Source organism: Heterobasidion irregulare (assembly GCF_000320585.1).
Source record: "Heterobasidion irregulare TC 32-1 unplaced genomic scaffold scaffold_06, whole genome shotgun sequence".
NCBI classification, from domain to species: domain Eukaryota; kingdom Fungi; phylum Basidiomycota; class Agaricomycetes; order Russulales; family Bondarzewiaceae; genus Heterobasidion; species Heterobasidion irregulare.
Genome location: NW_009258202.1, coordinates 1,518,204 through 1,541,717, shown reverse-complemented (window position 1 = coordinate 1,541,717; position 23,514 = coordinate 1,518,204). Strand labels below are relative to the sequence as shown.

The window sequence follows — 23,514 nt, the reverse complement described above, 5'->3', positions numbered from 1 at the left end:
GTATGGATGCTCTGTTTCTGCGAGCTGAGTCGTATCTGCGGACAGTTGTAAGGCAGAAACTCAGTGAATCTCGGCAACTTGATCTTACGCGACTATCTAATGTAACCCCCTCGTGATCAAGCAGTACTCAGCGGTATTTGCGAAGGGTTCTCTACCGACGAACTCTTCCAACTCTCTACCGCATCTGGTCTGATGCGTCTTTTCACCTTCCTCAAAGAAGCTCCGGCTACTGCCTGTCATCAAGTACACATTCTCTTCCTTGACAACTCAGCACCGTGGTCCTCGTCATCTTGCCTTTTCTTGACAATACTTCCGATATAAAGATCGCAAAGTCACCTACTACATACTTTTAGTACTCCTCGATGATAGGCTTTGTCTAGGCAGTTATCTGATCTGATATCTTGACGGACTGTGGTTGTCTCAGCTACACTTCGCGTAATTCTGGGCATTTTTTTCGGGGATTTTTTTCCCTTCTCAGAAAGACTCACACAAAGAATTCACTGTACGAAACTACGGGAGACAAGGCTCGGGCCTGCGGAGATTTCCAATATTTCAAAGGCCTGTGAACCTTGAAGCACCGAGCGACGTTCAACGTAGCTTTGCAGGATGAGCAATGGTCAATCTTTACCATCACCTGAAGGGCCCAGGCCGGAGTTTTTTGCATAGTCCGAGATGCTTCAGGTAGGCCTCGAGTCATCTGCGGACTAACTTGTGTTGGTGTGCATCCTCACACGTCAACACTGAAGGTTTCGTACATTGGAGGTCTCGACAGACCTATATCCCGGAATTCATTGTCATGTTTTGCGCTCTTCGTACGTGTTTGATGTTACAGAGGTGCTGGGGCCTAGCCCGCACCTGTGAGCTCTGGTACTTCGAGACAATGAGTTGCTCAATTGAGAACTTAAGCATATGGATATGCATTATGTTCATCTACTTTTGACGTCACATATATATACATTTTACATGCATCACCGAGGAACCGATGACACGCATGATAAGAGTCATAGACATCGATGCGATACAATGCGCGGCCAACGCAGGTCAAAAAGAGAGCATGGTGATTGCTTTTATGCGAATCTATTTCAGGTCAACGAGCTTGCATTCTGGAAAGACTCCTATAAGTGTATAGTTCCGAGACTTCCGAATGTTATGCCTTACCAAACGTCAGGGTAGAATTCGCGGGAATGGGCCCATTCTTGGTTTTGCCATAGCCAAGGTTAGGTGGAATGATCAGTAGGCGCTCACCGCCAACCTGCATGCCCTGAATACCCATGTCCCAGCCTAGCACAGAGACAGGAGTCAGTCAGAGAAAAAGGCCTGAGGCCGACAGAGACATACCCTTGATGACTTGACCTTGTCCCAATTGGAAAGAGAACTGTCGAGAGGGAAAAAATCGATCAGAAAAAGGCAAACAGTATCAGAGGGCCGAGTGCCTACCGGTTTGCCCTTTGTATTTGAGTCAAAAGTCTTCCCATTCTGCAATTTACCAATGTACCGCATGTGAACTGTCTGTCCTTTCTTCGCCTGTGGGCCTGTGCCAGTCTTCACATCCTTTACTTTCAAGCCGCCCGGGAGCTCTTTCATGGCACTGGCGCCCTCACTTGCTGCTTTCTCGACATCTTTCTCAACGCCTTTACCGTCAACCTTCTCCTTCTTCTCCTTCTTCTCCTTTTTCTCCTTTTCTTTTTTGTCTTTCTTGGCATCTTCACTCGCTTTGGCCTCAGCTTTTGTGTTCGACCCAGAGGGAACGGCAGCACCCGACTCCGCCTTTAGCTTCTTGTTCGCTTTCTTCTGTTGAGCCTTCGATAATTTGCCTTCAGCTGGCTCGTCAGCCTCGATCACGTCTGAAGCACGAGGACGCTTCAGTGATTTCGGTGCGTCTGCATCATCGTGTACTTCTTCAAACCGACTGTACCGAAATGCTATGAGCGCCTAGAGAACGATGGGACAGACACGTGAAACGAGACCTACTCGGCGTCGTCATCGCTGGGAATGTCCAATTCGTCGGGATTCAACTCTACGTCCGAGCTGACATCGCGAAGGTCGAACTCGTCTTCATCTTCCATCTCAGAATCATCATTAAACGGGACATTATCAGGGGATTGATCTTGGAAGTGTGCAGTTAGTATCGCGTAATTTGTGGAGATAATAGGGCGTGCACACTCACCAATGTAATTTCCTGTGAGATAGACAGTGCTAACGCAACGTAAGGTCAAAACAGTAGCACTTTCCAGAAGGGCTCACTTTTTCCCAACAACTTCGAACAAAAACTCTTCGTCCGCTTCGAGGGTGACGTCAACGGTGGCTTGTTCAATCTGAGTGCCAAGAACGCTTTGAGATGTGTCAGGTCGCACATGACCATGTAAACCACTCACTGTGCCAGGAATCAGAGAGCATAAGACAGTTGTAGCCTCAGCACCCTCAATCTCCGTCTCTTCGTCGTCCTCGTCGGAATCCTCGACATTGACAGGCCGAAGATAGGTGAACTTGACAGTTGTACGTCCGGATTTGTCCAATAATTCATCACCGAGCGCGACGTTCGTTATTCTAAGGTCTCCCTGGGGGATAACGGACTCACGCTCGCCAGGACGAACGGCGATACTCCTTGAAGTGGAAAATAAGACATGAGCGAAGGATCACGCGTATATGTGGAAATAAGCTTGCCAAACTGCAACAGAAATGACCATTTTAATGTCAGAAGAGAAAAATGACGCGGTTTTGGGGGGGTGCAAGTTTGAACGTGAACTCGCACTGCGAATACATGAAAAGAACTTTGCCGAACACAGCTCGACTTTTGAACTCCGCTTCAAACAGATCTCTCTGCTCGTCACGATTTATCGGCCATGGTGAGCACTCCAGGCGATGTCGCAAATACACGAATTGACAGTGTGATCTTGTGTTAGTCTAATGTCTTGAGACCATATCTCGCTGCGGTCAGGTCGACACTGACTGCGGCCTTGACATTGGAGAACTTTTCATCACAGGTATGCATCTTTCGGTATGGTATCTACGTCGAACACCTACAATACTGTCCCTCAGGTCGTTGAACGCCACAACAAACCCGAGGTAGAGGTTGGGTGGGTGGGGTCCTTACATCTTTCTTATAACTGTACGGCTCACGTTTTGCAGAGGCTCAAAAGAGGTCTTACTAAATTCTTTAATCATTTCTCGAAACGAGAACGAGCGGGTCCTCATCGAACCATCCGTCAATTCGATTCGGCTGAGCATCAAGATCAAACAAGCGGATGAGATCGAGCGTATATTGTGCCATAAATTCACGCGATTCATGATGCAGCGTGCGGAGAACTTCATTGTGTTGCGAAGGAAGCCCGTCAAGGTGAGCATTCGCTTTCCATGTTAAATGAAGCCCGTCCTCACCAAGATCATTGCCTCAAGGGATATGATATCTCATTCCTCATCACGAATTCACAAACCGAAACGATGCTTAAGCACAAGATAGTCGACTTCATCGTTCAGTGAGCAGCTCCTGATCCATCATGGCAATTCTAAAACTAATATTCCGATCGCAGGTTCATGGAAGACGTTGATAGAGAGATCAGTGAAATGAAATTGAGTCTGAACGCTCGAGCGCGTATCGTCGCAGAGTCGTACCTCATTGCCGTGAGCTTGAAGCATATCCATATCTCTATCTTCTAGCAGCTGACCACGTGATCATTTTGTCTAGTTCAATACATAATCACATCGGAAAACATTCAAATGTATAGTTAAGATCAACTCTGTAGAACAATATAAGTATACCATCGTATTTACCGCGTTTGGAATGACCTGGGATAGGAGATAGGCCTGAAGGATTCGCGTATTGTGCTATGGAATACTCATACCATATGCGATTGACTGCCTGCTCCCTTACCATTGCCATGACCTTTTGAAAATGATGTTACTCTTCGACTCCGTCTCAGAGTGTCTCTTAGTATTGTGAGATGGGTGACATCATGTAATGTCACTGTCACTGTCACGAATCATTGTCGCGTCAAGTCATATTAGGCTCGACGCGCCTCGAGCTCTCTAACTTACTTGCATAACTGCCACTGTGGATCTTCAAAAGATACAAGCTTAGATTGTCAAGCCTCATTGTGGAAACGCGACAGAATCACTGTTCGTCATGCCCCGGTCAGATAATGATACGCTTAGGAATGGGCCCGCCTATGATCCTGACCAAGATCCCGAAGAGAAACGCGCTATCAGGCGGAACTATCGTAATTTAACCAAGGGAGAAGATGGTATGCGGTCCGAATCTCATCTGTAAACGTCTTTGATCCTTAGATATTGCGAATGAAGGCGCTGCGCTCAATTTAAACGACTACACTGCGCAAGAACTGGTCGACAAGGTTCAACGCGCCGATTCTTTGTTTTATCGAGGTTAGTGTCATGGATGCGTAGACGTAGAGTAACCTTCAACTTGAAACTGCGAGCAGTCGCGGCACCGCAGGAAGCTACCCTGGACTCTGCGTTCCTGGTCATGGCATCGAATATGGGTGCTACAAAAGCACGCGCTATGAAGTCTGGCTCGGGCGCCTTTGACATGGACGACTTCATTTCCAAATTGATCACATTCATGGGTGGCCGAAGAGGAGATCAACTCTCGGACGAATCTGAAATGGATGATGATCATGCTGGACACCGTCTGGACTGGGAGAAAATAGGCCGGAAGGCCTTGGCGAAGAGTCGACGCGTCCCAACGATAGATTTCATGTGCGTTGTCTGTGCATCAAAAAATCGTTAATTCCTTCATATTTTCGTTGATCAGGCTTGGTCCACTCGAAGTCGAGCAAAAGAAGCGGAACGTTGGTAAACGCGCGAAGCTAGAGAAGAACAAAGAAGATGAGAGAAAACCTCAGGAACTTCAAGAAGATGATATCATCAGGGCTGAGAATGAGACGACAAAGAATGTCATTGCGGTAAGCATACTTCCTGTAATTTGCATTCCTGCCACTCACCTTTCTTCCTTACAAGATTCAAACTCTACTCGAGGGAATGGGCGAGGCAGTAAACTTGTTTAGATTTGTGGTAAATCCACACGATTTCGCTCAATCAGTGGAGAACATATTTTATCTGTCCTTCTTGATACGCGACGGCGTGTGTGCTTTAGAGATTCAGGAAAACGGCGAACCTATGATATGTATGTGCATTCCTCGACGTTCAAACGACTTATGCTCATATTATGTGGGTCACAGTCATATGCGAAGCTCCAGGAGATCAGGACTACCAGCAAGGCCTGAGAAAGCAGCAAATGGTCATGTCTTTCGATATGGAGACTTGGGAGGTATATACATGCTCTGCTTCCAACCTGAGAACTACTGACATTCGCAAACAGCGCGCAATTGAAGTGTTTAATATCCAGGAACCTATCATTCCGCAACGGCCAAAACAGCAGGCACAAATGAGTGATGGCAGGAAGTGGGTGTTTTGAACATACTCTAACCACCTTGTCTCCTCTTTGGATTGTTCCTTGCCCCTGTAGCCTTCCACTCCATATATCATATTTTATTCTATTTATTCATCAGTTCATGTCCACAAAAGAGGCCTTGTGTCTGTGTCTTGGTGAGTCATTGGTGATTCTTAATGAGTGGTACACCTTTGAACGGCAGCTGAGAGGTTGATCGCTTTGGCATGAATGAAGTCCAACGGTTCTGGTCTTCGAAAATGATCCTCGTAAGTCATCAATTGAGACTTCGTGCTGTTACTATCCCAATTCTCAAGTCGTCTTAAGTAGGTTACTAGAGATAATCTTGAGGAGCTGCTACACTTGGTAAGAGCGGAAACTCACGCAAATGTCAAGCCCAGTCAAAGAAAACAGGCGTTTGATCATACTTGTCAGTGAAGTGGTGCAAATATCACGTGAAAGCTGTGCCCAGATTGGGCGGTTTATGATTCTGCGTGACGATTTGTACTACTTCCCTGACAAATGCGGGACAAAAGCTTTGTACTTTTTTTGACTGAGCTTAACATTTACCAGAGTTTCCATTTCTACCGAGTAGGGTTATCCCACCCCTAACCTTATTTTTAGGTCCAGTGCAGCTACATTCTCTTCCCGAGACAATTTCGTGCTCTAGACTTCCCGCGCACGGTCCAGACATGAACATCCGAGACACTCCTCCAAAGGCTATAAAGTCCCCACCTTCAGCTCTTAAATGGTATCACAAACTTGACCAACAACCACCACCATCTTAACTGCGATATATCAACCCTATCATGTTTTTCTTACCTGACACAAGCAAACCCCGCATCTCGAAGAAACTTCTCGCTATTGTCAACGCAGAAGAGGAAAGGGAGAACGCGCCTAGGCCGCGTGCCCCCTCTCCTACCGCAGACCCGCCTTCGCATCGTCAGAGACGTGCGACCCGTAGCATTCTCAAGAAGAATACCCCTGGATACCTTGCCTCTCAGCCCCTCCGTCTCTCCACATACACTCTCCCTGCGCCACCCCCTAACGCCCGCCTCCTGCCTCGCCTCGACCATCACTTCCTCCTCTGGCGTATTGGCATGCTCAAGGTCATGTCAGAATTCCTTCCTGACAAACCTGTCAAGTTGTACTTGGACGTGACCGATTTTGACGAGATTAGTGAGGAGGATCTCAAGTATCGCCGCTTGTGGCGTCAATGGCACACGAGGATGGCGCGCATGAGACAGGGCCTGGAGCCTTCTGTCTACAGCCATTATCACGACGGCCATGGTGAGTTGCAGTGGCTCGACGCCTTCTTGAACCCTTTCCTGACATTGTTCGTATAGGGGTCTTCGGTGTGAGGCTGAGTACAGCGTGGTTGTACGCATCTGTACCAATCATGATCGGCAAATATCAGCACGACGTACCGATCGTCGCTGCCGCCTGTGTGTTTGAACTTATGCGCAAGGGTAAGTCCAATCAACCTTGATCACTCACCAGAGCCCGTTGCTCAAATGGACGCATATAGGGCTCAACAGACGTGGTCTGTTCCGTCCAGTACGGCTTGAGCTAGGGCAACGCATCGAAGAATTGTTCGAGATCTACAACTGTGCTCCGAACTTTGGCGAGACGCACAGCTTGGAGAACGAACCAACGGATAACGTGTGCGAGTTGCTGATGTTCTACATGAAGAGGTTCCCCGAGCCGCTGATCAACATGCACATATACTATTCGCTTTGCGACTGGTGTGTTGCGCCGAGCATCCACAGAGACGAGCCTTGGATCATCAAGGAGCACGACCGAGTAAACGATGCGTGGATGACAGGGCAGCTTCATCCGGATCTGCGACCCTCGACAGAAAAGATCCTTCATCATCGACGAGGATACCCGATCTACGATTTGGCGGAGGAAGGGATTCAGATCGGGATTGCGCAGGCGCTGTTGAGATTGATGCCGACGGCGCACTTTTCACTGCTTGTGTTCATGTTGTCATTTTTGAGCGAACTTGGACACACCCGCGGGAACGGGTTCGGGTTTGATGACATCGGACGAGTGTTCGGGATGCCGCTGTTTGGACGGAATCTGCGGTACGCGCCAAAGGTTCTGTGGTGGTTGGCATCACGTTGGGATGACATCTCGGTTGGGTTGCTCGGGAGAGAAGAGGAGCTTTGCGCGAAGGATGCGCAACTGCTGCGCATATGCAACATGGAGACCCCGCCATCCATGCGGAAATGGAAGTGGACGCCCTTCGAACGGAGGGTTTCGGTTGCACGTAAATTTTCGTAACGTTCTTGCTTTTTACAATAGTATCGGTCACATTGATTGTGTCCTACTACGTATACCTCCAATATAATGCGTATTACCCTGAGCTCTGTGCATCAAGTAATGGGACCAGTCCAACTTATTCAATATACAGCTTGGTCCATTCACATGACCCAGTCCACTTAAATGGTAAAGCCTGAGGATAACTTGTCCTCGAAGCTCTGTCGCAAGACATTGCCGATGTGAATCGACGGACCTTTGTACTCGCTGCTTTGCGAAGACTTGAGCGGAGCTGGAGCGTGCCTCGGAGGCAGCAAAAGGTAGGCAGGTCCAAGCATCCTATCCTCGTCTGCAATCTCTCTTGCATAGTAATGCGTAGATCATATGCAAATACTTTTGAGTTATCATGATGTTATCACATCATACCGAGTCACCGGACCCTGAGTCAAGGGTACCATCATCTCCGCAATAGCTTAGATTTGCCATCTGCTGACCCACAAGAAGCCATTTTGGAGGTGCGTACATCATGGTTGCTGTGCCCTTGGCCTTTCTTGAACTTCATACTAGGTACACCCTGCCTTCATCGAATCTTTAAATTTCATGCCTGACTTCGTCGTCCGTGACACCTTAAAAGCTACTCGTACCGTCCAAGAATGGCTTACTGTCCAGAGTCGCTACATCGAGGAGCAGATTCAGGCTGCGTCTTCCTGCATCGAATTCATGCGCTCTATAAAACCCGACCATGATCGCCATCTAGAAGCTCTGAGGACACGCATCTCTGAGTTGGAGAGTTACGCACGGGAGAGGCAGTACGACCTTTTGGAGGAGCAGTACCAGCCTTCGGAGCGAGTCATCGATCTCGAGGCGTTGAGGAGCATTATCCGGGCCAGAGAGAAGTCTAACGAGGTCTGTAGGACGCTCAAACATGACGAGGAGTATAGAGTGGACCCCTCCATTCTTGAGTTACTCCGACATTAGCTTGAAGAAATCGGCGTGCCCACTCGCTAGGTTCGCGGGCGGATGTAGTAATTTGGCTGGAGTCTCGTAAGGAATCGAACGGTGCCCGGTGGTAGTCTGTTGGTTGGAGTCGAAGAAGGAATGTCTAGATCGTCCAGGCTCGTGCGATCTGCAAATTTGAGAAACAATGCGAAGTAAGCTGAACTGTTTCGTTCGGGCGTAAGTGAGAGTGGACCGTGTTCGAACAGAGGTTTTCGCGTGAATTATTCCCACCCGTAGCAATGATCACGTCTACAGCAAACCTTTTTCCCTATCTGAAAGTTATAGAGTAATCTCTTTATAAGCTACGCGTTGAAGCATGCCCGCCAAGAGCACATGAACCGACCGAGAAAATCTCTGTTTGAGTTTGATTCATTCGGTATTCCCTCGCATTTCTATGCGGCAGTTATCTGAACTAGGACAGTTAAAAAGACAAGGAAGCCAACTTTTCACAGCAAGTCGACTGTGCCTCGTGTAGGTGAAAGCACTGCAACGACTCTACTTTCAAGGTCGAACAGACCTGCGTCATCCGTAGCGACGAGATCCGCCGTGCCGTCCGCATAAGACTTGCCGCCTAGTAGCTTCTCCAGATTCGTAGACACCAAGGCGAGCGCCTGTGATTTAGATATCCGTCCACCAGCTTCCAGGGCAGCCTGGGGATTATTGAGCATTCGAAAACAAAACAAGAGCGAATGGAGGGATTTCACACACCCAGGCGGCGTCAAAGCGGGCGTTGCGTGCACTAGATGCCTCGTCAGTCGCCAGACCTACGGTGACGTTGTGAGCGAGGAGCAACGAGACGCTGCTCTCTTTCGACAGTGGGGGCCCAGGAAGACTTATGCGAAGCACGGTGTCAGCACGGTGAATGAACTGTATGCGACCGGCCTCACATTCTCTTCTGCTCCCAGGTTGAAGGAAACGGTCGTGGTTTGAGGATCACTCCCACGCCAGCTTGTGCAATTTCCTTGGAGAGAAGGTGGGCCTCTGTCGCGCCGGATATCGTCATCCGTATCGTACGGCCGCTTTTGGCCTCGATTTCGCTCTTGAGCGAGATCAGAGAAGCAATTACGTCTGCACTCTCCGCTTCGGCCACAAGCACCAGGTTTCCCTGTGCCGCATTAGCCGTCACGATGCGGACTGCAGCGCTCGGTCACTCACTTGAACGACATCGAACCAAACGCTGCCTTTTTCGGAAGAAAGCAACAAGCGCCGCAGTGCGGCGATTTGGGTGCTGACGCTTGGAGTTCCGAAATGGCGGATTGTGATATGCAGTGCGGTAACGTCCTGAATGATTGCACCTCTCTGTAATCTGTGGACGACACCAAGCGAGAAATATGTCCCGAGCCCAGCCATGAATCCCTTGTGGCTAGGCGCAGAGATACCCCTTGTAACTCCGGCTCTGTAAGCCAACCTAATGCCTGTGTTAATAGAAAATATGCACGGTCGCGTGGAATCGTTCGCACAGTTCACTTCGCCCGCTAAACTGTAGTCCATCCACCGCACGGATGACGATATCGCTCCCGAGGAGGTTTGGTAGCGACGTGGTCAAAGGATCATAGACAACCCCATCGCCGGTCGAGGATTCCTGGGCAATTTCTTGAAGACCAAGGGGAGCACCGTACGACAACAACGCCGGAGAGATAGCACCGCCGTGCAAATCGATAGTTTGAACGCTTTCCCCTGCAAATCCACTCGCTAAACAATCGGTCTGCTCTCCGAAACACAATATCGATCCGTTCTTTACGACTGCGACGCCTGCTCTGTTGTCTGAGGAGGTGTACACCTCTGTCAGGTCACCAGCTTGCGGGACGGTGATGCTTTTGACGTTCGTGAAGACCACGATATCCGCACCCGACGGTGTCGGAAGAAGCGGCGGCAACCCATCGTACTTCAGTGCCTCTTCGGCTTCGCGGTCGAAGTTGGGTGTCTTTGGCGTAGCCTGGAAAGCAGTGGGTTTCTGAACGACATATGGTGTCTCGAGTTGCGGTATGCCATCGATGAAGACTTGAGCGGGTGTGGCACCAAGCGCTAGAGGGTGGCTGTCCCAGATCACCAGGTCTGGCGACGATCACCGTCTGAGTCTGGGATCTCAAGACATACTCATAAGAATTTACTCACCAGCATCATATCCTAAGTGGGATGAATAGTGAGTTATGCAGAAGCTTGGATTTACGTATAACACTATGCCGCACCTGCTTGGATGTAGCCAATGCGATGGTCCATTCCCAGCACCTGAGCCGCGTACGTCGTGACCGCCGACAGCGCTGCATTGTCAGACAACCCATAATAGTGGGCCTGCTGGGCCTCAAACAGAAGATGCCGGGAGTCTGTGACAGGGTGGTCGCTCTTAAACCAAGCGTGAATTTCAGACGGGTGAAACACTTCCACGAATAGCCGTGGGTCTGACCTTCATCACGACCTGGAGACCGTCAGCCGTCAAGATACGAGGTGCGTATTCAGAGGCTCTGTATGCCTCGCGCTTGTACCTATGAATATGAGGATTGTCAAGAAGGACACAATGAGCCACGCGATATCGCACCTTCCATGTGTAGCGAATAAAGCAACAGCGGGGGGATGTCCTGTTATTTGGTGAGCTCGATAAATGGATCGAAATATATGATGGTACCATAGGCTTTTTTCAAAACATCCGGCACCAGATAAGCCTCGCTCGCGTGATGGACAGCAGCGATAGAGAACTTGAACTCGTTAGTAAGCTGTGTAACCAGTCATGAGCGTCTGATCCCAGGAGACTGGCGAAAAGAACGCACCCTGATCAAGTCGTCGAAGTCGACCGCTTCGTAGCAGTGGGTTTGCACCTGAGAGAGCTTTGTGCGTAAACTCTTCCCAGGTTGAATGAAGAGACCCTACCCTGACCCGTCCGCGAAGCACGTCGACGAGCGCTTCCCACTGCAGATCTTCCGGGAACTCTCCAAGGCCGTCCCATCGTCCCGCAAGCGCCTTGCTGCAATAGGTATCCTGCTTCTCCTTGATTTGGCGAGCCTTGTCGTAACTTGTACGCATGTCAAAACGGCGAATTAGTCCATGACGGATGTAAATACTGACGCCTGGCGGAAAGCCCAGAATGTGTCCATGCGAGTACCGTCATACACACGGCCTGCGAAGAGTCTCTCAGCTTAGTCAATCTTCCTCCTCACATGTGAAGCACGCACTAGGGTTCTCTCCTGCAGCACACGATTTACAGATGAGCGAGAGGCGGAGTTCAATATTGCAATGTTCATCGTACCGCAAGCATGCCTTCGGGCAAGGGAGTCTCGTCAACTCTACTGATCATGCATGACACACCACACTCACTTCATCTGGCGCCATCTCAAAGTACTGTGTGCTTCGGCCTCGGTGCCGTTGATATCGTACGGCGGCTCTAGCAACATCGACGTGGGCGATCGCTCCGTCGTCTTTCTCAATTTGATGGTAAACGCCTGCCCGCCTGCCCAGCAACGTATATTATTGCCAGAAAGAGATTGTTTGACGCGGCTCGAGAAAGCACGCACCGATGGCGTTGGCGGAGCCTGGTAAGACGAGCGAAGTCGTGACCCCACCGGCGACGGTCAGCGCATACGAGTCGTCGTGGGTGTTGAGTGCATCGAGCGACCTCAACCATGGCAAGATCGGTCCCTTGTGCGAGTTCGTGTCTGCGGCACCCTTCAGACCAGGGCTGGACATATCTCCGATATGAGAATGCACGTCGATTATGCTGGTTCACATGGCAAATAAGGGATGAACTTGTATTTCGCGCGGAACGAGACGCACCCAGGAGACACCCAGGCCCCGTGGGCGTCCAGCACGTCGATGCTCTCAGCATACCTCGCAAGCAGAGCCGGGTCCACCTCCGCAACGGAGTGGATGATCCCGCCCTCCAGATACAAGTCTCCGCTGACGACCTCGAGTCCGTCGACGCGCCCCGTCCATATCGTCGCGTTCCGGATCAGCGTCGGCCTCGTGCCGGGCTGGAACCTGTCCGAAACGGCGCGACGGTGGAAGTCAGGGGGCGGACCGGGCTTCAGATCGAGCTTCCTGCATTTTTCGGCGATGGAGGATGCGTCGATGGGCACGCGGGCGATTCGGATGTTACGGTCGACGAAGACGCGCGAGACGAGTGTGTACAGGACGAGCAGCGCGAAGCAAAATCCGAGCAGACGCGACTTTGTGTGTGGCCGTGGCCGTGGACGACTATCAGAGCGGTGTATCACAGGAGTCGGTAGTTTCTCCATGGTAGAAACCAAGAGTTCGACCGCTCGCTCGCGCTCACGACGTGGATGGCGGAGAGACTGTCTGATAAGTGCCAATATCCATGGCGTTGAGTCCCACGCGTAGCACTCAGCAAGGCCCGCGGCTTATCAGAAGGCTCTGGTGTGAGACGAACACGCGATAATGGGCCATGAAGACCTCTTCAGGCTGCCGCCGTACCGACGTGACACTAGCGAGCAAGCCGAAGCGCCAACGCGTCGACGACTCCACATCCGCACCCAAATGAAAACGGCGCCGGTCGGACGTCGGAGGTCACGGGAAGTCTCGGGGACTCTCCCGGCCTCCTTCGGTCTCCTCCGGATCTCCGATGTGTTCCCTTCCAGGCACCAGCCTCCGCCGACCCTCATACCAGTCCTCCCATGAGTCATGACGCACTCCCGTGCCGTTCGCCGCGGCGTCAGCCGTATGATCGCACGGAAGAATATCGCAAACTCGCGAGTAACACGCAAACACGTCCAACGCCATTGGTCGACCTCGAGTGCAAGCCCAGCGTACCGCAAAACAAGCAACAACGAGCATAGATAATTTACCGAGCACGTATATATCCCTCACAGCGCTCGTCCACGTCCTTAATAACAACAAGACACAAGACGGCTCCCAATCCATGAAGTCCTAGAACAGATCCACGACCCCTCGTCCGGAGGAGATCACCGCCACGACCTTGCTCTCAAACTGCAACAGGTCGCCCCCCGCCGTGGCCACCAAATCCGGGGCAGACGACCACCCACCGTCGTCGATGCCCAGCAGCTTCTCCAGGTTGGTGGACGCCAGCGCGAGCGCCTGCGTCTTGGAAATCCGCCCGTCCGCCTCCAACGCAGCCTGCATCGGATAGAATCAAGGCGGTCAGTGAGCGCACGGAGGAGAGGGCAAAGCAAAACCGCACGCACCCATGCAACGTCGAACCGCGTATTTTGCGCGCTCCACGATTCCTCGATGCCGATCCCGACAGTGACGCCCTGGTCCAACAACAGCGAAATCGCGCTCTCTCTCGAAAGCGGCGGCCCCGGCAGTCTGCCGTCCGCAAAATTCCCAAAACGTCCAGTCAGCGTCAAAATAAATAAAAAAACTAAAAAAAGGCAGCAACGAGAAGCAGCGAGCGAGCGCTTCGCAACTCACATCCTCTTCTGCTCCCAGGTCGCCGGGAACGGTCGAGACGGCACGAGCACGACCCCGATCTTCGCCGCCGCGAGCTCCTTCGCGAGCAGATGCGCCTCGGTGGCGCCCGCGATCGTCATCCGGATCCTGGCGCCCGTCTTCTCCTCCACCTCCCGCTTCAGCACGATCAGCGTCGCGATGACGTCCGCGCTCTCCGCCTCCACGACGATGAGGAACTTGCCCTGCGGCCGAGGTATCGGCTGATCAGCACCGACTACTCGCACAGCGCGCGGCTACGACGGGACGCACCTGCGCGACGGCCGCGAAGCGCGCCGCCATCCCCATCCCCGACACATCGTCGTCCTCGGGCCACGCGAGCAACAGCCGCCGCAGCGTCGCGATCTGCGTGCTGATGCTCGGCGTGCTCCCAAAGTGGCGCACCGCGACGTGCAGCGCCGTCTCCTCCTGCACGACCGCGCCGTCCTCGAGCCTGTGCCGCGCGCCGAGCGAGAACGCGGTGCCAAACCCGCTGAAGAACCGCCTGTGGCTCGGGGCGGAGATGCCCCGCGTGACGCCTGCGCGATACGCGAGGCTGTTGCGCACGTCAGGCGATCGATCTCAGAGATACGAGACAGGGTTACGCACAGCGCACTCCGTCCCGCGAACTGCAACCCGTCGACTGCGCGCACGGCCGCATCATCAAGTATCTTCGGCGTCGTCCCCGTCAAGGGATCATACACATAGCCGTCTCCTGTCGACGGCTCTTGATCGATTTCTTGCAGGCCGAGAGGCGATCCGTAACTAATCAGCCCGGGAGAAATCGCACCACCGCGTAGGTCTACGGTACGCGGCCGGGGACCGCCTACGTGATGGTCGGCGATCACGCAGCTGCCGTGCGCGCCGTAGCACAGCATCTTCCCGTTCTTCACAAGCACGACTCCCGTCTCACCTGCGGACTTTGAGGCGAACATCTCTTGCAGCTCGGAACCTTCTCGCGCGATGACGCTCGAGACATTGGTGAACAACACGACGTCGGCTTCGGCTTCGGTCGGAAGAAGCGGCGGAAGGCCTTCGTATTTGAGCGCGTCGGCAGCCTCCTTGTCAAAGTTGGGCGTCAGAGGCGAAGCCTGGTACGCGCTCGGCTTGCGCACGACGAACGGCGCGTCGAGCTGCGGGATGCCGTCGATGTACACTTGCGCAGGCGTCGCGCCGAGTGCGAGGGGGTGGCTGTCCCATACCACGAGGTCTGACAGCGGAAATAAAATTAACCCCGTGGCAACCCTATTGTAGGAGCGTGATCGAATAGAAATACAACATACCCGCATCCCATCCTACAGTCCCAGTCCATCAGCTGTATGTATCATGTACATAGCGCTGGAGACTTGACTCACCCTCTTGAACGTACCCGATCCTGTGGTCCATCCCGATGACCTGAGCTGCATGGCTCGTCACGGCGGCGATCGCCAAGTTCTCGGCCAGGCCGTAGTAGTGTGCCTGCTGCGCCTCGTACAAGAGGTACCGCGAATTCAGAACCGGATGGTCACTCTATTAACCACGCGCATGCCGAAGCGCAACCGTCGGGGTCGGAGATGCGAACACGTGGGTCAGAAGGGCGAAGCACTGGGTGCGAACGTGGCCGAGGGCGGAGACCGACCTTCATGACGACTTTAAGCCCATTCTGGGATAAGATACGCGGGGCAAATGCGGAAGCGCGATACGCTTCGCGCTTATACCTGTCGGGGCACTGTCGTTCAGTCTCGACCTGGTCCCAGTGACATATGTTCTCGCCTACGCACCTCCCGTTAGTAGCAAATAGCGCGACAGCAGGCGGGTGACCTGATCATCGACAGAAACGTCACCGCCAAAAGTCAGTCAGGGGAGAGCGGAGTGCCGGAAGACTAAAACCCCCACCGTATGCCCTTTTGAGCACGTCGGGAACAAGATACGCCTCGCTCGCATGGTGCACGGCGGCGATCGGGAACTTGAACTCGTTCGACAGCTGTTATTATGGAGATACCGCCATCAATACTCCATCAATTCCTGCGCCCTCCGCGCCATCACGAAGCCGGCCACAAAATGCAATATAGTACGCACCCGGATCAAGTCATCCAAGTCCACAGCTTCATAGCAATGGGTCTGCACCTACATTCCGGAGTCAGGTAACCGCGTGTCACGATGAGGATGAAGGACCGGAGCGCGCGCTTACCCTGACTCGGCCCCTCAGTACATCTACGAGCGCCTCCCACTGCAGGTCATCGGGAAAGTCACCCAGCTCTGACCACTGTCCCGCGAGCGCCCTGTCGCAGTAGGCGTCCTGCTGGACTTTGATCTGGCGCGCCTTATCGTATCTGTAAAGTTTCACGACGGCGGCATTTCGGAAGGGTCGGTCAGCCTATCTTCTTGCGACGCAGGGAGCTGGATGACTAACGCCTGCCGGAAAGCCCAGAAAGTGTCCATGCGGGTCCCATCATAAACCCTGCCTGTATGCGGATGTCACGCTACGTAACGAAAAATAAGAAAGATAATCTACGCACTGGGGTTTTCTCCTGAAGGGTGTCACACGTCGGCGTCAATAGGGTAACAGGCAGGCGCTGCGTTCGAGCACTCACCGCAGGCATGTCTTCGAGAAAAGGACGATCGCGTCAACAAGGTCTGTCCAAGCGACGGTGGGGAAAGGATCCACTGACTTCATTTGACGCCATCTCAACGGGCCCGCTGCGTTCCGGGTGCCGTTGATATCGTGCGGCGGCTCCAGCAGCATCGCGGTCGGGGAGCGTTCTGCGGTCTTTCTGAGCTTGATCGTGAACGCCTGACCACCTGCGCCGAACACGTCTGATTCAGCCGAACAGGACAGGCACGAGGGCGGCGAGAGGCGTGTTCACCGATTGCGTTCGCGGAGCCGGGCAGGACGAGCGCGGTGGTGACGCCGCCCGCAATCGAGAGCGCGTACGAATCGTCGTGGGTGTTGAGGCCATCGAGCGAGCGCATCCACGGCAGGATGGGGCCTTTGATGGAATTGTCGTCGCCGGAGGCGCCCTCGAGCGCAGGAGAAGAAGCGTCGCCCAAATGGGAATGGGGATCGACGATGCTGCGTATGTCAAGTCAGGACTGCGCATCGCCATGTGCGCTCTGCGCGGTCGCGGGCACGTACCCGGGTGTGACCCACGCACCCTTGACGTCGACGACGTCGATTTCGTCGCGCAGCAGGAGCTCCTGTGTGAGACGGCCCAGGTGACCGACGCCACGTATGATGCCTTTGCTCAAGTAGATGTCACCCTTGAGGACCTCTGTGCCGTTGTCGGCGCCGGTCCAGATGCGGGCATTCCGGATGAGCGTCGGCTTGGTGCCCGGGACAAACCTATCCGAAGCTTCGCGTTTGTGAAAGTCGAAAGCGGGGCCCGGAGTGTCAGAGAGGGCACGGCAGCGAGCAAGGGTCGCCTGTGCGTGTATGGGGACAGATGCAACGGGGGTGTAAGTGGTGTGGGAGAGAAGGAAGAAGTGCGCGGACGCGAGGATTGCGAGAAGGGCCAGGAAGCCGGTGCGCCTGCGTCGGCGGTGTTGAGGCGGACGAGGAGAGGCGACGGTGGGGAGAGAGAGTTTGTCGTCCATGGGGACGGGACGAGGAGGATGAGGGTGTCAAGGTCGACTCGCTGCCGCAGGACGCTGTCGCACAGTGCAGTGAGCAGGCCGTGAGGCTGGCTGTCACGCCGTGGGAGTTATTGTACGCGCGGTGTCACACGGGCGGACAATATTATTCGGGAAGGGTCACGGCAGAGAGCGCTCAGCTGCGAACGCATCGCATTGGCGGGCACGCGGGCCACAGTCAGACCAGAGGAAGATTACCGCTCGGTCAGTAGAGGACGCCTGCTCGGTCACGCTGGAGGAGGATGACATGGGGGGCGGACACGGGGTGTGTCTGCATGGAAGTTCCAAACGCGGCAAGGCGAGCGATCGATTTGCCTGGAACGGAGGGCCCCACCGCCGGCGCTCGGAAAGGGCACACCTGAGTGCCTCTCCGCGGAGGGGAGGCAGATACTTGTGAGCGAATGGTGGGGCGTATGGGCAAGCTCGCATTGACCTCGGGAACGGTCACGGCGTCCGACGAGGGGCCGGGTGTTCTCAGGCTGGGGCACGCGGGCGGCGGGGCCGAGGAGGGCGGTTGTATGACGAGACACAGTGTGCAGCGATATCGGCGTTGCAATGAAAAATGAAAGGTGCACCAGGCCTAGCGCCGGTGTGGTGCATGGTGCTGTAGTATTGAGAGAGAAAGGAAGGAGGACAAGGGCCAGGGAGGGGAGAGGCGATGAAGTGGCTGGGGCGGTGGCGACGCGCGCGGGACGCCTTGCGTCTGGGCCGCGACCTGAATTCGTTCGTGCGGCCACTGGCTTTCTCACCTCTCTCTCCCGACCCACCACCATCTCCTCATCGCAATGCGCCCCTCCTCCGCAACGTCCTCCTCCGCATCCCAGCACAGCAAGTCCCGCCCACGGTCCGTCTCCTCCTCCTCCTCCTCTCCCTCCTCCTCCTCCTCCCTCTTCCTCTCCCTCCTCCCGCCGCTGCTCACTCTCCTCGCCCCACAGCAGACACAGCAGACAACAGCTCCTCAAAAGCCTCCAGGTTGCTCTCCCTCCTCGTGCCACCGCTCTCCTTCTCCTCTTCTGACGCGTTCCTCGCTCTAGATCCTCGCTTCCCTCCCGACTCCCCTCCCCGCAGACCTGCCCCCTTCGCCGCCCCACTCCAGATCTCCCTCCCCCGCCCCCGGCTCAAAGCGCAAGCTCGAAGACCACCCCCACAACGCAAGCGCAAAGCGTCTGCGCACAACAGATATCCCCTCCAAACAGGTCCAGTGGCATCAGGCCCCCTCCGCCCCTCCGCTCCCTCGCTCCGATCCCGAGGAAGGCGAGCTTCGCGATGATCCCCCTCCCTCCCGCGTAGATCCCCCGCCATCTCCCCCATCCTACCTCCCTCGCATCCGCCCAAGGAAGAACATCAAGCGGGGCGACCCCATCTTCGCAGAGCTTCACGACCGCTACCATCTCTACGGCCGCATGCTCAAGTATTCGGGCGACACCCGCTATTTCTCCACCCACGCCCCCTCAGACAAAGACTACAAGCCCCTCCCAAACCCTCCCCCTCCAAACTCCCCTTACCACACCCACGGCGTCCTCCTCGCCCGTCTCGAGCTCCTAGACGCCCTCGTCTGTTTCACCTACGCGATCTGGACCACAGACTTTAGCAAAAACTGCTGCACCCTCTCCTGGGACACCCTCGAGCAGTTCCTGGGCTGGACAAAGACAAAGTGGACAAACGAAAGCAACAGCGAACGCGAAAAGGCCTTCGTCGGCGTCGTGTAAGCTTGCCTCTCCCGCCTCGCTCTCACCGTCGCTCACCCCTCTCCCAGTTGGATGATCGAGACGTATATCCACGTCCGCAAGGCCGTCTACGGCGCCGGCCAGATCCAGGGAGACATCAGCGATGTCTGTGCCACAGCCAGAAAGTCCATCGAGAGCGCCATGCCTCACGCAGACACCCTCGCGGGCTCGGTGGGCGTCACCCCGAACGGGAGCATCGGTTCCCAGCCCACTCCCCCGATGCTCCCGTCCCCCGCGAGCATCGCGCCCGCTAACAGCGCCAACTCGACCCCAACGGGCCGGGCCTCCGAGGTGCCCGCCAACGGCTCGAGCGGCGTCTCTGCCCCATTGCCCGCACACCACGGGCCTCCGCCTCATGCAGCCGCCCCTCCCCGCCCCGCGAAGCTGCCGCATAGCTCGAAGGAACAGCCTCCCCCTATTGCGAACAAGATCAACGTCCCCATCTCAGCCATGTTGACTCATCAAGTGACCCAGGTCGTGGGCGAGGTGGTGGCAGCGAGCCATTGCACAGAAAAGTCGGCGCCTGCCCTCACCCTCGCCGTGATGGCAAAGCACTTTCCAAAGACGTTCTCGCGGATCGTCCACTCCTCGTTGAACCACACCGAGGAATCAGAACCTGACATGGAAGACGACGAGGGCGAGCTCTTCTGGCCCGGCTCGGCGCAGCTGGGCGAGGGCATCGGTTGGCTGTGCACCATGGCGAAGGCCATGGTCAAGGAATTTGGACGGGACTACGGGTACATGGGCTACGGCGGCGCGGTGCGCAAGCCCGAGGGCCTCGCCGCGCCCCCACCCCCCTCGCGGCGGTGATTTATTCTCTTCTTCTCGCTTTCGCTTGCTTTCTCTCGCATCTCTCCACTGGGTATCGGAGCACAATCTCGGGCGTGGGTGCGGTTTTCATGAACGGGTGCTGTGGGGGTATTCATCGTACGACACGTGGTGGCACGCCTCTTCCTTCACGCAGCTCTGTGCTCCACGTCGGGCAGTGCGCTCATACGGCCGAGGCAGCACGCCCAGGTCCACTGGAACGTCTCACGGGGGTGTTCTCCGCTCAGCCGCCATCAGCACCACCACGGCCGCCCTCCTGCCGTCGTCCTTCTCCGTCGTCCGCGGAGTGGAGACCCTCCTGGCTGCCCTCGGTCCTCACCTCCAGCTGTATACCTACTGGCAGGGTGCACCGCGGGCCAGCATGTCCCGGCGGCGGCGGCCGCGGAACACTTCGTCCCCCTGCCTCGCTCCCGTTATTGTCTCGTCCACACTGCACTGCCTACCCACGTCCTGCTACCCAGCCGCCATCACCTCATTCCATCAAGCCCCGTCGTCTCAGCACCTCTTTGCCATCTATCTCATCTCGGAAATGCAATTTAGCCTCGTCGCTCGCACTGGTCGCATGCGGGAACTCAAACCTACTCCGTTGGACATCCAGACCCGCTCGTCTCCATGGCCTGTCTAGATCCGCCATCTGTCTCTCCTAGGTGTTTTTTTGTTTGTTTCGTTGTGCTTTCCGCGTTCCATCCCGCCATCACATCATCTTTCCTATAGCATACCCTACACAAACCCACTGTAATATACCTCCCTCTCCACCTCTTTTTTCTTTCTCTCTCTCTCTCTCTCTGTTCTTTCTTCCTGTTCTATGTTTTCTTTCTCCATCTCTGGCGCTCTCGCCCACCCCAGTCCCCGCCGCACTGCATCTCTTCCACATCTTGGTTCACACCGCATTTGCAGCATCGCTTCTCTTTAGCTTCAATCCCCGTTTCTCCCTCCGTGCTCCCGTCGCCCCCATCCTAGTCGCGCCTGTTTCACCTCCGGGCTTCCATTCTTGTTTCATGCTCCCTTGTCTCCTTGGCCGCCATCCCCATTCCCGTCTCCATCCCACCGAAACCATTCCTCCCCCCGCTCTCCGCCTTCGTTCAGCTGTTCTAGCCCGTCCATACATGGCTCCCTCGTCTCTGTACTACCGCCCTATTTAACGTGCCCTCCCGCACCCTATTTTTTTCTCCCTCTTCAACTCCTCACCCACTCACCCACCCACTCACCCGCCCCACCCCCTGCACCCCGACACCTCGCGCGCGCGCACCGTTCGCCCTCCCCTGTTCGTTCCGTCGCCTGACCCTGACCCGGCATCGTCCTCTGTCCCCTGTACGCTTTCGTCCGTCTCATCCGTCGCAGCTGTCATCATTTGTACAAATTTGGGATCATTCGGGATGTAAAAGCCCCCTCGAGGAATGGAATACTATATTATTCGTGACAGGCGCGTGAGCATAGAGATATCCTTGTTGGACAACGCTCCGCGTCCTGAGACCCATCATACATCGTCGACCTTGTTCAGCGTGATCGTTGCATTATTACTGTTGTTGTTGTCCTGGATGGCTTTTTGGTCCCGTTGGTAAGCTCGTCCCGTGCTGTCGGATGAATACAGGCGCGCGTAATTATGTGCCCGAGGAGATATCGATCTTCGCATCCAGGGAAATTCGTACCTGACCTAGCCACAAAACCGTTATTGTAGTATCTCCGAAAAGACATCGAGGCGCCGGATTTAGTGTAGGTTAGAGCAGCATACTCACGCTGTGCCCAAAAAAGCAAGATATTTCCGAGCAGTGCCCGTTGTGGAATATCACCCGATCCGCCGACAGCGGCGAAAGGGGTCTCAACACCGGATTGAGTGAGGTTGGGCGCGGCAAATGAACACTCTTCACATCAAATGGCAGCATGGGTGGAATTGCAGAGAAGTGTGACAAACATGGGAGGCATAGACGATCATGGGCGAAAGCGAATAAAAAAACAGTATGAACCCAAGCTGCCAGTTGACATACAACCTCCCTCCAAGAAACAACAAGGCAATCACCGGTTGGACTTGGCCACACGCTCCAGCTCGTCTTTTTTCTGCGGTACGAGAAGAGCGGGGATGAGCGAACGTTCGTGCGTTGAACGGGAATCAGTGATAGACGTACCTTGATGGCATACGAGTTCGAAGAACCCTTCGCCGCGTTGATGAGTTCGTCGGCCAGGCACTCAGCTATGGATTTGACGTTACGGAATGCAGATTCACGGGTCTAGAAGAGGCGATCGTCAATCGCGTGAACAGATGGTCACGCAGGGTCACTTACGCCAATGGTAAGGAGGGAGATGGCCTGGTTGACTCTCCGGAGAGGAGAGACATCGACGGCCTGACGACGGACGGTACCCTGCGATCCAATACGGGTGGAGTCCTCGCGAGGACCAGTGTTGACGATAGCATCAACAAGAACCTAGATAATAATCGCCGAAGTAAATGAGAGGACGATTCACCTTGATCGTTGTGATAATCTTTCAAACGCACCTGGATGGGGTTCTGGTCGGTGAGGAGGTGGATGATCTCAAAGGCGTGTGCGACAATGCGGACGGCCATCAGCTTCTTGCCGTTGTTGCGACCCTTCATCATCAAGCTGACAGCGCGCATCAAAGCGTGTCAACCGCGTTCCAGCACTACGCACACGGGTCGGATACATACCTGTCCACCAAACGCTCCACAATGGGCATCTGCGCCTTCTTGAACTGCTTCTTCGCGTACCGGCCAGCCGTGTGTGGGAGGTAGACGGCATGGCGGATTTGGATGTAGTCGGTCAAAGAGATATCCTTCACTTCGACACTGAACGGCGGTCAGGGCATCACGCCATACCAAATGCTACACCATACGCACTCCTGGGTCTCCCACTTTCCGAAAAGCTTGATTTCCTGTCCAAGCTTGGAGACGTCCTTGGGGAGGGTTGGGACGGCGGCCATTTTGTTTTGTCTTGAGGAACGAGGGTGCCGGTGGGGAGGGTGGAAAAGGGGGTGTTAGCGCGGATGTCGACGACGACGAGCAAGCCGATAATTCCACTACGCACCTGTGAGCTCTGTTTGTCCATGTGTGGTCGTCAAAACAAGGTTTGGGCCTCCTCTCGGGATCTTCCGACAGCTGTATAGCTGTTGCCATTTTGAGACCGATGGCCATTTGCGGGGCATTGCCAATTACAGATTCAGATCCGTTCGTGGAGTTTACAGCTTGTCTGGATGCAATATGAACGTCTTTATTGTGTTCTCGGTATAAGACCATAGAGGTCTATAGTAATCGATATAGGACATTTGGAAAGGTCCCAA

At 54.5% G+C, this 23,514-nt stretch overlaps 11 protein-coding genes across 11 annotated transcripts; 6 read left to right on the top strand and 5 right to left on the bottom strand.

The window, feature by feature from the left end:
• Window positions 1-882: 882 nt before the first annotated feature.
• Window positions 883-2,753, bottom strand: HETIRDRAFT_445273 (uncharacterized protein). The gene is made up of 9 exons (XM_009549224.1): window positions 2,665-2,753; window positions 2,376-2,604; window positions 2,245-2,315; window positions 2,168-2,196; window positions 1,972-2,107; window positions 1,438-1,909; window positions 1,339-1,375; window positions 1,159-1,281; window positions 883-1,103 (listed from the first exon to the last, which is right to left on the bottom strand). Exons 1-9 carry the CDS (start codon window positions 2,685-2,687, stop codon window positions 1,078-1,080), a joined length of 1,146 nt encoding a protein of 381 aa, XP_009547519.1. The 5' UTR covers window positions 2,688-2,753; the 3' UTR covers window positions 883-1,077.
• Window positions 2,754-2,818: 65 nt separating this feature from the next.
• Window positions 2,819-3,917, top strand: HETIRDRAFT_410069 (uncharacterized protein). The gene is made up of 7 exons (XM_009549223.1): window positions 2,819-2,846; window positions 2,904-2,984; window positions 3,040-3,077; window positions 3,130-3,337; window positions 3,397-3,476; window positions 3,531-3,621; window positions 3,686-3,917. The coding sequence occupies exons 1-7, from the start codon at window positions 2,844-2,846 to the stop codon at window positions 3,695-3,697; spliced, it is 513 nt and encodes a 170-aa protein (XP_009547518.1). The 5' UTR covers window positions 2,819-2,843; the 3' UTR covers window positions 3,698-3,917.
• Window positions 3,918-4,123: 206 nt separating this feature from the next.
• On the top strand, window positions 4,124-5,431 carry HETIRDRAFT_320513 (uncharacterized protein; the record flags this gene model as incomplete). Its single annotated transcript, XM_009549222.1, has 7 exons — window positions 4,124-4,241; window positions 4,300-4,380; window positions 4,434-4,713; window positions 4,769-4,919; window positions 4,975-5,140; window positions 5,196-5,284; window positions 5,336-5,431. The coding sequence occupies 7 exons, from the start codon at window positions 4,124-4,126 to the stop codon at window positions 5,429-5,431; spliced, it is 981 nt and encodes a 326-aa protein (XP_009547517.1).
• Window positions 5,432-6,213: 782 nt separating this feature from the next.
• Window positions 6,214-7,771, top strand: HETIRDRAFT_476518 (uncharacterized protein; the record flags this gene model as incomplete). Its single annotated transcript, XM_009549221.1, has 3 exons — window positions 6,214-6,694; window positions 6,751-6,873; window positions 6,933-7,771. The coding sequence occupies 3 exons, from the start codon at window positions 6,214-6,216 to the stop codon at window positions 7,688-7,690; spliced, it is 1,362 nt and encodes a 453-aa protein (XP_009547516.1). The 3' UTR covers window positions 7,691-7,771.
• A 495-nt stretch (window positions 7,772-8,266) lies between these two features.
• On the top strand, window positions 8,267-8,644 carry HETIRDRAFT_418767 (uncharacterized protein; the record flags this gene model as incomplete). The annotated part of the gene is made up of 1 exon (XM_009549220.1): window positions 8,267-8,644. One exon carries the CDS (start codon window positions 8,267-8,269, stop codon window positions 8,642-8,644), a length of 378 nt encoding a protein of 125 aa, XP_009547515.1.
• Window positions 8,645-9,025: 381 nt separating this feature from the next.
• HETIRDRAFT_154932 (uncharacterized protein) lies at window positions 9,026-12,891 on the bottom strand (the record flags this gene model as incomplete). The annotated part of the gene is made up of 17 exons (XM_009549219.1): window positions 9,026-9,315; window positions 9,374-9,497; window positions 9,553-9,770; window positions 9,821-10,073; window positions 10,126-10,720; window positions 10,781-10,792; window positions 10,855-11,008; window positions 11,070-11,148; window positions 11,202-11,241; window positions 11,289-11,376; window positions 11,431-11,478; window positions 11,531-11,672; window positions 11,726-11,777; window positions 11,907-11,917; window positions 11,975-12,107; window positions 12,172-12,374; window positions 12,431-12,891. The coding sequence occupies 17 exons, from the start codon at window positions 12,889-12,891 to the stop codon at window positions 9,112-9,114; spliced, it is 2,817 nt and encodes a 938-aa protein (XP_009547514.1). The 3' UTR covers window positions 9,026-9,111.
• A 475-nt stretch (window positions 12,892-13,366) lies between these two features.
• On the bottom strand, window positions 13,367-17,632 carry HETIRDRAFT_476513 (uncharacterized protein; the record flags this gene model as incomplete). Its single annotated transcript, XM_009549218.1, has 17 exons — window positions 13,367-13,747; window positions 13,816-13,939; window positions 14,045-14,265; window positions 14,333-14,615; window positions 14,669-15,269; window positions 15,406-15,568; window positions 15,678-15,756; window positions 15,820-15,859; window positions 15,929-16,022; window positions 16,118-16,165; window positions 16,230-16,371; window positions 16,452-16,503; window positions 16,558-16,569; window positions 16,633-16,643; window positions 16,711-16,840; window positions 16,906-17,111; window positions 17,175-17,632. The coding sequence occupies 17 exons, from the start codon at window positions 17,630-17,632 to the stop codon at window positions 13,541-13,543; spliced, it is 2,871 nt and encodes a 956-aa protein (XP_009547513.1). The 3' UTR covers window positions 13,367-13,540.
• A 1,439-nt stretch (window positions 17,633-19,071) lies between these two features.
• HETIRDRAFT_320935 (uncharacterized protein) lies at window positions 19,072-20,205 on the top strand (the record flags this gene model as incomplete). The annotated part of the gene is made up of 2 exons (XM_009549217.1): window positions 19,072-19,373; window positions 19,425-20,205. 2 exons carry the CDS (start codon window positions 19,072-19,074, stop codon window positions 20,203-20,205), a joined length of 1,083 nt encoding a protein of 360 aa, XP_009547512.1.
• A 176-nt stretch (window positions 20,206-20,381) lies between these two features.
• On the top strand, window positions 20,382-20,848 carry HETIRDRAFT_101903 (uncharacterized protein; the record flags this gene model as incomplete). Its single annotated transcript, XM_009549216.1, has 1 exon — window positions 20,382-20,848. A coding segment is annotated over one exon (467 nt), but the record flags the coding sequence as incomplete, so codon positions are not given.
• Window positions 20,824-21,437, bottom strand: HETIRDRAFT_410065 (uncharacterized protein). Its single transcript, XM_009549215.1, has one exon. The coding sequence runs from the start codon at window positions 21,329-21,331 to the stop codon at window positions 21,104-21,106; it is 228 nt and encodes a 75-aa protein (XP_009547510.1). The 5' UTR covers window positions 21,332-21,437; the 3' UTR covers window positions 20,824-21,103.
• A 651-nt stretch (window positions 21,438-22,088) lies between these two features.
• On the bottom strand, window positions 22,089-23,157 carry HETIRDRAFT_476511 (uncharacterized protein; the record flags this gene model as incomplete). Its single annotated transcript, XM_009549214.1, has 6 exons — window positions 22,089-22,278; window positions 22,347-22,448; window positions 22,503-22,643; window positions 22,715-22,820; window positions 22,886-23,023; window positions 23,075-23,157. 6 exons carry the CDS (start codon window positions 23,155-23,157, stop codon window positions 22,237-22,239), a joined length of 612 nt encoding a protein of 203 aa, XP_009547509.1. The 3' UTR covers window positions 22,089-22,236.
• Window positions 23,158-23,514: the final 357 nt, after the last annotated feature.

What these genes read in the sequence shown, in the direction of transcription:
- HETIRDRAFT_445273 (XM_009549224.1), bottom strand. Translation starts at nt 2,687, where the DNA reads ATGGTCATTTCTGTTGCAGTTTG. An exon ending in GTCATTTCTGTTGCAGTTTG is followed by an intron (nt 2,605 to 2,664) that starts GCAAGCTTATTT and finishes TTCCACTTCAAG; the next exon opens with GAGTATCGCCGTTCGTCCTG. An exon ending in TCTCACAGGAAATTACATTG is followed by an intron (nt 2,108 to 2,167) that starts GTGAGTGTGCAC and finishes CACACTTCCAAG; the next exon opens with ATCAATCCCCTGATAATGTC.
- HETIRDRAFT_410069 (XM_009549223.1), top strand. An exon ending in TGGAGAACTTTTCATCACAG is followed by an intron (nt 2,985 to 3,039) that starts GTATGCATCTTT and finishes ACTGTCCCTCAG; the next exon opens with GTCGTTGAACGCCACAACAA. An exon ending in TGCGAAGGAAGCCCGTCAAG is followed by an intron (nt 3,338 to 3,396) that starts GTGAGCATTCGC and finishes CATTGCCTCAAG; the next exon opens with GGATATGATATCTCATTCCT.
- HETIRDRAFT_410065 (XM_009549215.1), bottom strand. Translation starts at nt 21,331, where the DNA reads ATGTATGGACGGGCTAGAACAGCTGAACGAAGGCGGAGAGCGGGGGGA.